General features: G+C 41.1%; 1 protein-coding gene across 1 annotated transcript in view; it reads left to right on the top strand.

Moving 5' to 3' along the window:
- The first annotated feature begins 2833 nt into the window (after nucleotides 1–2833).
- adap2 (ArfGAP with dual PH domains 2) overlaps nucleotides 2834–12114 on the top strand; it is a 61676-nt gene continuing 52395 nt past the window's right edge. The window contains exon 1 of the mRNA XM_039740274.1: nucleotides 2834–3011. Coding sequence (XP_039596208.1) covers nucleotides 2924–3011 — 88 coding nt within the window. The 5' untranslated portion in view covers nucleotides 2834–2923. The remainder of the gene's footprint in view (nucleotides 3012–12114) is intronic.

Here is a 12114-nt window from a genome sequence, read left to right as displayed (position 1 = left end):
TAAATAAAATTAAGTCAAAATAAGGCCAGTGTACACTTGAGAACCTTTAATGCTTCAAAATGTTTTATACCCTTCCCCAGATCTTTGCCTCCACACAATCCTGTTCCTAAACTCTACAGGCAATTTCTTCAACCTCGTGGCTTGGATTTGACTCGATTGTGTGACCTTCTAAAGACAGGTGTATGCCTTTCATAATAACGTTCAATCAGTCAATAGAATGGGATGCGCCTGAGCAAAATGTCAAGTGTCATCCTATGGGATCTGAATAGTTGTGTCAGTTTGACATTTCATTTTTAAAATTTTTAATACATTTTCAGAATTCCCTTTTCTGCTTTAACATTCCTGGGTATTGGGTGTTGATTGATGAAGGAAAAATGAATTTAAATGATTTTAGAACAATGCTGCAACATAACAAAATGTTAAAAAAAGTGAAGTGATTTGAGTATTTTCCGAAGGCACTAGATGTTAACAATTATTATGCTGTTGCTCTACGGTTAGCTCTCAGAGGCTGATGATCACTGTCTGTTTTGAGCAGGAGCGGACTGGGTCTCAAAACCGGCCCGGGCATCCTTCAACGAGTGAGGTAACGAGGTCGGCCCACTCGGCCCATTATTCATTGTAATTTTCTTAAAATTTGTGATGAGTACGCGGCTCACTACTTGCCATTAACTTAACGATAAACTATGAATGTTCCGTCCAAATATGAAAAATTCCTATCCCGTGCTTTATAACTTTATTTCATCATACTAATTGCAGCTGAAAACTAGGCCTACTAATTATCGCTCATGCTGACGACCAGAGAACAATAAAATGTATAATATATAATCGAAACTAATTATTAGTACCAAAGAATTTAAATACTAGATATGAGATACAATAAATTGTAATAATGTATATGCTAACTGAAATCGAAACAGAAATCGGCAAAAAGCAATTTTGACCAAATTTTTCGCAGGAACGTAGTGTACTGACAACTGAAACAACTTGATGATGTAATACGGTTTACTATATAGAACTATATAAAGCACAGTACAAGACAGATAATATTTAGTAGTTTAGAAATTTAATTTTAATGTCAAACAGTAACCAGTACATAAAATTTATTTCGTGAAACGGCCGGCCCATGACCAGATCAGAGTCCGAGCCCCACCGGGCATTGCCCAAATGGCCAGTCCACTCCTTGTTTTGCGCTTGTTTGTTTTCCTTTTGTACAGTATATGTTGTTTTTTTCTTATTCTTTTATTTCTCTCCCACATCCCAAACATATTTCACTTTATATACTTTGTTAATCCCTGATGGGAAATTGTCTTTGGGGGGTCAGCCATTGTACAGTGCCCCTAGATTAACTAACAATGGTAGATTAAGTGTGCATGAGTGTGCCCCGTGATGGACTAGTGCTCCGTCTAAGGCTGAATCCTGCTTTGTCAATCAATCAATCAATCAATCAATCAATCAATCAACATTTATTTATATAGCACATATTCATACAAAAAATGTAGCTCAAAGTGCTTTACAAAATGAATAGAGAAATAGAAGACACAATAAAAGATAAACATAAGTCAACATTAATTAACATAGAATAAGAGTAAGGTCCGATGGCCAGGGTGGACAGAAAAACAAAAAAAACTCCAAAGGCTGGAGAAAAAATAAAATCTGTAGGGGTTCCAGACCAAGAGACCGCCCAGTCCCCTCTGGGCTACTTTATGAGATTGTCTTAGGCTCTTGCAACCCTACATTATAAGCACATTCATTTTTCTTTTTTCATTATAAAATATAAACATTGATTTCAAAGGCAACACAACTATTTCTAAAGATCCTAAGGAGATGATACAATGATCCAGCACAGTTTACAGAATAAAAATTCTATAAACAAGTGACATGCATTAAAACAGTAAATGATAAAGAAACAATGAGCGGATTACATTTTGAAATCTTTACATAGATTCCCTTGCCCACAGGAGTAAGAATCCATGGCTTCAGAAATATTAGAAGCTCAAAGTAGAATATCTTACAGATGCTGTAACCAAAATGAAAGGCTAAGTTGTTAGGCATTGAAGCACAATATATCAAATATCATCTTATCACTGAACTAACCCAATGACTCAAAGAAAGTAATTCACTTTCAGTCTGTGTGGTGCGTGGCTAAGGCAATCGACTTGAACTCTTAAAGTTGCAAAATTAGATTCATTTTCCAAACTTCAAATCTAATTCAAGGTGATGGGGAACAAGTGCTTACCCAGCAACACTGGGTGCAAGACTTGAACCGAGCCCTTGGTAGTAAGTATGTTCCTCTCAAGGCTGCAGAAGGATGTTGTTAGAAGTAAAGCTTGTGACAAAAATGGTTGAGATGGTTCAAATTCGACCACTGATAAACTGTGACGAAACTTCATCGACCCTTTTTTTTTAACCACCTGTAGAGTTCTTTGTCACGGAAAGCATTTTCCTATTTCGAGCCGCAGTGGGACCTGGGCAGCGGTCGCCAGTCCATTGCAGGACACACTCTTTCAAACTTTGAAATTTTAGAGTTGCCAGCTATCCGAATATGCATGGCTCCGATTTTAGAAATTCAGTAATGTACTCTTTATGCTTAAGTTACACTAGATGAAACTGCCAACTGATGTACCAACATGAAAGATCATTTCATGCAACTAATCTTGCGGTTGTCGTGCATTTGTCTTCTTGGCATTTATATTTAGCGCTAACCCAAGCCCCGTTAGTTTTTGTCGCCATGTCAACGACTGCAAGGCGTCTTATCGTAAAAGCCGCGCTCACAGCTCGAGAGCGTGTCCGTCATCTGCTACGTTTCATTGGCCCCCGTGTCAATGCGCTCCTCCCAGTTTCGCTTCCCGTGTCTTGCTTGACTTTCCCTGCCTGTCTCGCATATTCAGTGAGCGCCTGCACGGCGGAAAGGCGCTATAGAGGCATGGCAGATCGGGACCGTAATAAGAAGGTTTTGTTGGAACTGCTGAAAATGCCAGGAAATGGGCGTTGCGCGGACTGCCAGACGGCAGGTGAGTACGAAATCCTAATTGGCGACAGTCGCCAGGCTTTATAATGAGCAGTGACGGACTGAGAGCCGACATTCAAACAGACGGAGGCGGATTGACTGGTGAAGTAGAAATGTGGACTAACAGGTAGAGAAGCCCATAGAAATACGTCCACCCTGGTGGCCTAAATTCACCTACGAGGGAGTCTGTCTGATCGACGCGCGAGCCCCCCTCGATTATAAGTCCTTGGCTTCAGAAGATACTTCCCTCTCCGCATTACAAAATTGTGACGACCGTAGTACGTTGCGAAAATGTGCAGAGCCTTGATTTATATGCCGAGGTTTATTAATATATGGAGACCTTATTTGTGATGCTGTGACGCATCCTAGCCATTAAAGCCAAACAGCCTATTTCACATTCCACCCGTGGAATTATATTTTTTGCCAAGTACATTTAATCTGCCAAATATTGAACAGTGCAAAATCAAATTATGGCATGATTATGTATCTAAAATCTTTCATATCATGTAAAATGTTTTCAGGTCTTGCTGTAAAAGATGTTAATATACAGTGTCTTGTTTCATTCATCATTACAAAGTCCACAATGCCATGGGATGTATCCATAGAAATAAGGAAATAATTGTTCTGTATTATTATTTGTAAGACACTTCGGGATATTCACTATAGAAAGATCACACCATTCCATTCATTTTTTCCAACTTTCACATATAGTTTGGGGCCATAGGGTGGCAGTGCTAATCCAGAAGCACCAGATGCAAGGTAAGGCTTTAGAAAGGTGGTATAAGAAATAAAGCTTGTGAGGAAATGGCAGGAGGGTTGTTGGCTCAAGGCCCAAACCTGAATGACTGTGTGACAAAACTTATTCCTTCTATTCATTTTCTAAATCACCTGTAGAATTTATCGTCATGAAAATTGTTTTTACTGTTTTGAGCTGCACTGGGACCTAGACAGGGACAAGCCTTGGACGAGGTGCCAGTGTAGCACACACATTCGTTTAGAGCTGCCAGTTTACCAGATATGCACATCTCCGATTTGAGAAATTCAGTAATGTAGTGTTATGTTCAAGTTAGACTAGATGAAGTTGCCCACAATTGTAATTTAATAAATGATGATAACCATTGTGTAGAGGCTTGTTTTATATGTCAGTGCCCATCCATATATGGAGACCTGATTTGTGATGCTATGTTTGCCACCTAGCCATCAAAGCCAAACAGCCAAATACAGATTTGAATCGCTGTACTGGAATTTTTGTGTGATGTATATTGCACATCATAACAAGCTGACTGTACCCTCCTGATGAAAATTTTACTGAAGACAGGACATTTATGTACAAGCGTGATTTCATGACACCTACAAGTAGAAGATAATTTTCATTCAACCCAGATCTGCCAATTACTACCTTTGACTGGCCTCCAGTTTTCTTTGGACTGTGTCCCCTTCTCTCAATCTGTACTAGATGGCTTACTCTGTAGAACCATTAAACCTCTTGTTGTCCCAAAGCTCACATCTTGAAATTCTTGGTTAACATTCATTTAATTTTGTTTCACATATTATTTGGCTCTGTTCAAAGAGCTCCATCAACTGCAACATTTAAATGGTGGAAGTATAATATCTTGAGTTTTGCATTCTTGAACTTTTTGTAACTTTCTGAATAGGCCTGCACAAGATTCTCTTGTCTTGGCTGTTTCTTATCTGCTCTTTTCTAATGTCATTTTTTTCTTGTATATAAAGTATAGGGAAAGTATTGTAATCGTCCAAAGATTTGATGTTGAGATTTTGATGAATCTCAATGTTTTAGACCTCCCTGACTTTCTCGTATATGAAGTATAGGGAAAGTATTAGAATCGTTCAAAAATTCCACTTTGAAATTTTAATGAATCTTGACGTTTTAGACCTCCCTGAGTTTGAAAATACCTTTTTTGGAATTATGTCTGTGTGTGTGTATGTATGTAAACACGATAACTTGAGTACGCTTTCCAAATTTTGCATACAAGTATTAGGTACAAAACGTTGATTTCTATCAACTTTTGGGCTATTTCCTTTAACCAGAAGTGGTACTTTACCTTTTATTCATGCAGCTGCAGAGTCTGATTTATTCAGTTTTACTTTTGTAATCACCCTTCCCTTTCCAGATGTACTATCTGAAAAGGGTGATCGCCTGGATTGCAGCAGCTACAGGGGGATAACCGGGTAAGGTCCTAGCTAGGGCCGTCCTGAATAGGATCTGTGATTACTTGCTCACTTACCAGCGACTGGAACAGTCTGGTTTTACGTCTAAGAAGTCTACCATCGACCGCATCCTGAGTGTCTGGGCTTGCGAGTGTACTGATAAAAACCAAGATCCAGGCCTTTAATGACCTCTTGGGCATGGCCATCAGCAGTGTGTCTGTCTGCGGAGAGAGTGTAGACCTTGTCGAGAGGTTTACTTACCTTGGCAGTGACATTCAAGTCTCTGGTGACTCTTCCTATGAAGTTAGTAGACGGATTGGGAGAGCATGGGGGGTCATGAGGTCGCTGAAAAAGGAGTGTGGCGCTCCCAATATCTAAGCAAAAGGACGAAGTCTTTAGAGTCCTGGTGCTTCCTGTCTTGCTTTATGGTTGTGAGACATGGACGCTATCCAGTGACCTGAGACGAAGACTGGACTCCTTTGGTACTGTGTCTCTGCAGAAAATCCTTGGGTACCATTGGTTTGACTTTGTGTCGAATGAGCAGTTGCTCATGGAGTCCCGAATGAGGCACATGACCTGCATTGTGAGGGAGCGTCAGTTACGGCACTACGGCCATGTGGTGTGTTTCCCTGAGGGTGATCCGGCTCATAAGATCCTCATTGTTGGGGACCCGAGTGGCTGGAGCAGGCCAAGGATTCGCCCACGTGACACCTGGCTGTGGCAGATAGAGGGTCATTTCTGGAGGGTGGGACTGGACCGTGCATCTGCCTGGGGGGGTTGCAAACCGGGATCCCGAGTTGTTTTTCGTTGTGTAGTGGGTGCGGCAACGTGCTGTACCAGTGCATGCTCCTTGACTTGACTTGACTTTTGTAATAATTGTTCAGTATATTATTAATTTGATTTGATTTGATGGTTCTTTAATGTACATAATATAAAAATCTAATCATTGTCTTGCGGTTTACTCCTCCAATTTCCATCCCCATGAGTATACGAAAAAATCTAGAGCGAGACCACTCACGATTTTTTTTCTACTTATACTGCAGCTTTAATTTTATTATACATATGCTTGTCAGCTTCATACTGTACTTAATCGTATCTACTTCTTGTGATGTTTCATGTTATTGATACATCCTGTCTATCCATTTTCTGAACTCTCTTCATCCATTACTGGGAATGTATCTTTCCTATATCATACAAAGGCTCTGGATGGCATATCAGTCCACCAAAGGACACACTCGAGCACAAACGCACACATTCTCATAAAAGACCATTTAGAGTTTCTGATTAATTTAATTAATTAGCAACTTGTTGAATATGTGAGGAAACTGGAGTACAGTGATCCCCCACCTATCGCGGAAGTTATGTTCCAAACCCATCCGCGATACAGAAAGACCATATAAATAAATTTTTTTTTTTATAGTTTAAGCCTTAAAATACCCTCCCACATGCTTTAAACACATGTAAACTTATAATGGCGAGCGACGTCCGTGTAACGCTTTTCTTCCCGAAACATATCTAGGAGTTTTACCTTCTCCTGAATGGTCAATGTCTTCCACTGGTGCTTAGGCTCTCTACTACCAGAAGGCTTAGAAGATGCAGGACGCTTGGGAGCCATCGTAGGGCTTAAAACAAAATGAAAAGTACACAAAAAGTTTGCTCACAACAATCGGACCACAAGCAAGGTACGCGATACGCAGAGAACTGAGACCCACGCTCGCTGTTCTTGCGAGATTACACCACGTTAACAACAGCCAATCAGATCCCAAGAGAATGAAAATCCCGCAGTGATTGGTTGAGCCTATCCTTTCAGCCAATAATAGGCCTTGTAAGAAATCATCTGGGTACTGTAACACGAAACTCTTTGTCTACCGCAGTGTACAATGTACGTATAAAATTAGATATGTTCCACAGAAAAATCCGCGATATAGCAGGGGCGCGATATAGCAGGGGATCACTGTAACTTGGAGAAAAAAACCCATGTGGTGTGGAAGCCGGCCCGGACACAGACAGGCAGACATGTTAATGTCACCCAACACACGTTTATTTACATAATCCATATTTACAATAGTGCACACAACCCTTAAATCCGCAAAGTCCTGGCCAACAATACAATGCCTTCTCTTTCTTCAGGCCGCCTCCTTGCCTCTCCTCCAAGACCTTGTCGTTCTCCTCCCGACTCCAGCCATTGTATGAAGGGAGGCGGCTCCTTTTATATGCACCCGGATGTGCTCCAGGTGCTTTCCGGCAATCTTCCACTGGCACTCCCCAGTGTGGCAGAAGTGTCGGCTGCGTACCCGGAAGCACTCCGGGTGTCCCTGCTTGTCTTCCCTTTGGCACTTCTGGGTGTGGCGGAAGTGCCGAAGTCCAGGGCTCCCAAGGCACAGGGTCGCCCCCTGGCAGTGACCACGTGCCCCTACAGGGTAGAGCTTCAAAGCTCTGTACCCGTGGCCCCCAAAGGAACCAGGGTGGTCGCCTCCTCGTGGTCTGAGGTGGACGTAAGCCCTCTTTCGGTCTTCCTGGGTGTCCCGGCCGGGTCGCCACCCCAGTCATCTCCGACAGTGGACACAGGCAATATTTACAAATTCCATTGGATTTTAGTTCCTTTAGCTATGAGGAAGCAGCATTAGCTACCATACCACAACACTACCCCTTTCAATGAAACTGTATAAAATTATTACAGATGTAGTCAATTAAGTATTAAAAGACATCTGGTTTAACATGCTTATGTGTTATTGTTATTTTACAGATCAAACACTGTTATTTCTCAATATTTTTTATTAATGGTGTTAAGTTATTACTTGCAGCCTTACATGTCATTTAGAAATTGATAGCCCACCTTATACCCGCCCAAAAAAAACAGGTGCACATAATCTTATAAACAGCCTTAACATTATCCATCCATCCATCCATTTTCTAACCCGCTGAATCCGAACACAGGGTCATGGGGGTCTGCTGGAGCCAATCCCAGCCAACACAGGGCACAAGGCAGGAACCAATCCTGGGCAGGGTGCCAACCCACCGCATGGCACACACAAACACACACCAAGCACACACTAGGGCCAATTTAGAATCGCCAATCCACCTAACCCACATGTCTTTGGATTGTGGGAGGAAACCGGAGCGCACGGAGGAAACCCACGCAGACACGGGGAGAACATGCAAGCTCCATGCAGGGAGGACCCGGGAAGCGAACCTGGGTCTCCTAGCTGCGAGGCAGCAGCGCTACCACTGCGCCACCGTGCCGCCCCCACCTTAACATTATATAGCACCTTTATATGTAGGAAACTATAGCAAGGGGCTTTACAGGTACACAGCTCTACAGAACAACTGTTTCAGTACAGTTTTGCAACTTCGGCTCAGACAAGTAAAGTCACTTACTGTAATAAGTGACACTGAGTGAGCCAGAGGCAAGGAATAAAACAGCAGCCTTGTTGCTGCCTTAGCCACAACGCCAGGTGATCTGTTTTCTAAGGTTGAAATGACGGAGTTGAGAAATGTGGCTAATTCGCTGATGTTTGTCACTAAAGGTAAGTGAGAGAAGCATGCCTTTTCCAATTCACAGTTAGGCATTATTTTTTCGCTCAGGTATGGCATGGTTAAAAGTGAAAATATTCTCTCTTTTGCACACTGAATAAAAACAATTTCAAATTTTTGCAGCTGATGCTAAAGGATTGGCTCTAGCTGCTCACCACCTTGTAATAAAAAAACAAGATCAGAAAATTGGTTTAGTGGATATGTCAATGATCTTTTTTGCCTTTTGCTGTTCTTGTTTTAACTATTAATTTATTCATGCAGTTTGGCTTCTCAAAATCACTCCTGGAGGACTGATTTGTAGCTGCTGCTTTTTATTCCAGCCAAATTCAAACCAAAGGCAATTTTATACATTTGAGTACTCTTAGATATTAAAGATGGACGTATGTTAGATTAATTGAAGGCTACAGGTTGGCCCCATGTGAATATGAGTGTGCTTGTTTATGGTCAAGAGTGGGCATTGTGATGGACTGGCACCTGGTCTAGGGTTGGGTCCAGCTTTGTGCCATATAGCCCAACCTCCAACCCCAACTTTGAATTGTATTAAGTCAACTCCAGCCTCAAAAGAGTGAGCCTTCTGATGTGCATTCTAAAAGTTATCTCCCAATGTCGTTAAACTCCATCCTGCAGTACTGTTTGAGTCTTGCCCGGTAACACTGAGGATGGTACAGCCAGACTTCAGGGTTTTCAGACTAGTGTTCTGACAAGCAGCGGACTCAAAGTTCTCACCACCCACAAGAACAGATGTGCATTAACAGTGAGTCTGCTAAATTGCCAACACATGCACACACAGGTATTCAAGCAGCAGCTGGGGTTAATAAAGTAACACTACAGATAGTAACCTTCTGCAGGAGGGCCCAAGGGTCTGATGGCTGTCACTCCCTAGCCATGTTGAGTGTATCTTGCCCAGAGAACTCAGGGCAGAAGCACTAATGGAAACCTCCTAGGTGGTGTGTATGTAGGAGTCTTTCCAGGCTATCACCTCAGTCCTTTTCATCTCCCAATTGCCATGTCCCTCCTCCTGGCAGAGGAACGTTCTGTGGTCCAGGACCGGTACCTCGGGCCCTCTTTGTTGTCATGCATCATCAATGAGCCTCGCCCCAGTCTCACTCCCACCATTCCCTTAGATCTCTGAGAAACTTCATCCTGACTTACTGGGCCCATAGAACAAGACTTAGTGTTCACCAGCTATGACTAGACGAGGTGTATTTAAAAATGTACCAATGGGTTTGAGAATATGATTATGTTTTCTCATTTCTAAATCAGTAGATTCAGATCAGCCAATACTTGCATTTATTATTCAACTTTTTATTGTACTCATAGCTTATTACAGGTGTGTTTTCTTTTTTCTTTTTTTATTAAATGGCTTGTGAAAAGTTGTATATTGATTTTTTTTCCCCCCTGAAAATATCCATTTATCTACAAATTTGTAATCCCACTCGTCCTATCATGAGTCACATTGGGACCCAGGCTATGCTTCTTTAATATCCAGCTTATAACCAATTTTTCTTTTTAAGGAAATCATATATAAAAATACCCATAATCTCTATTAGATAATATCAGTGTTTACTATTTACATGTATGTATTGTCCTAAGCAAATCAGTGGGTAGATGGATGTTTTAGAAAAAATAAATGAATACACTTTAACAAGCCCATGAATTAAATAACAAAACGTAGTTAGCAAGAACAGGTTGATACCAGTTATAAGCTAAGGCTTGAGGAAACAGTTATAAAACTACTGATTTAGTAGAGAAAGAACAAACACTCCTAAACAATGAGAGCATTTAAAGGTGTAAATTGGCCTTTGATAACAGGCTGATTAGAATAAAAGCAGCTGGGATAAACTTGTCCCCCAGGGCCAGTTCATTGAAACTATACTCTGCGAATACGTTAACCCTTAAAACAATAGACATGAAACAAAAAGTATTGTCAGTTGTTGCTTTAAAAAATCGGTAATGGTCTCCCCTAGACTTTCTCGTATACTCAGATATGTGGATGGATATTTGAGGAGTAAATTGCAAGACAATGATTATATTTTTATATTATGTACATTAAAGGACCATCAACAACAAATCAAATTAATAATATATTGAACAATTATTATAAAAGTAAAGTTGAATAAATCGGACTCTGCAGCTGCATAAATAAAAAGTAAAGTACCACATCCGGTTAACGGAAATAGTCCAAAAGTTGATGGAAATCTACGTTTTGTACCTAATACTTATATGCAAAATTTGGTTGACGTAAGTGAAAGCGGATTTAAGCTATTGTGTTTACATAATGTGGAACGTGGCCCGGACACAGACAGGCAGACATCGTTATACAGTAATCCCTCCTCGATCGGGGATTATGCTCCAGACCCCACGATAGGTGAAAATCCAAAGTAGAAACCATATGTTTGTATGGTTATTTTTATATATTTTAAGCCCTTTTAAACTCTCCCACACTGTTTATAAATATTCCCCGCACAGTTATACAGCATAAACCCTTTGTATTCTCTTAGATATTAGGTAAGATTCATTGAAATTATGTATGTCAACACACTGTTTATATACAGTAAAACCTAAATATTACTTTAAAGATATCGAGCGTCTCTGATATCACATATGTTGCAGAAATTACGATAGACAGGCCACCAGCAATAAATACGCACAATGCAAGAAAGAGTCTATACAGTAAATGTGTGTACAGTGACACTAAACGTACGTACATGTACTAAGTACTGTACGTGGAAAATTAATTATGTTTACTCACCAACAATGACACGACGACTTGTCCGATAACAATGAGTTTAATTTTATTGCACAACAAAGGAGAGTGTTACAGTCCTTCTAAAGGAGCCTCTTCAGGCGATTGTGTAGCACCTCCATTGTTCTTCTTCAATCCAAATCCCTAAAGCAGATTCCATCCGGACTATCGCCTTATTACATCCTCTCACAACTCATTTTGCACCCTGGTTAAAGGACACTGCAGCTGTAGATCTTATATTCTTTTCCTCCTTTTTAAATAAAAAGAATCGTAGCCTCATTGATGCCATAATGGCGTCCTATGGCAGTGTAGCTTTTCCCTTCCTTCAACAAATCCAAAACGTTTACCTTTTCGGCAATCGTTAACATCTTCCATTGGCGCTTGGGCACGGCCCCTGAAGCAGTAGCAGATCGTTTTGGAGCCACAATGAAGGGCTTGACTACGCACAAAGATTAACACAAAAGAGCACAAAAATTAACTCTTTACACAGCGAAACACGTTGATGCTGAATGAGCGAGATGAGACTTCCTGGTTAACGCCGCGGAATTGAATTCGGCGCTCCGTCGCTGAGTCAATCAGCACACAGGAACTTAACTGCGTGCTCTGATTGGTTAGCTTCCCAGTCATCTGCCAATAGCGTCCCTTGTATGAAATCAAG

Source organism: Polypterus senegalus, chromosome 17 (genome assembly GCF_016835505.1).
Source record: "Polypterus senegalus isolate Bchr_013 chromosome 17, ASM1683550v1, whole genome shotgun sequence".
Lineage (NCBI taxonomy): Eukaryota > Metazoa > Chordata > Cladistia > Polypteriformes > Polypteridae > Polypterus > Polypterus senegalus.
Note: the sequence above shows the minus strand (reverse complement) of the source record. Positions and strands in the feature narration are given on the sequence as shown.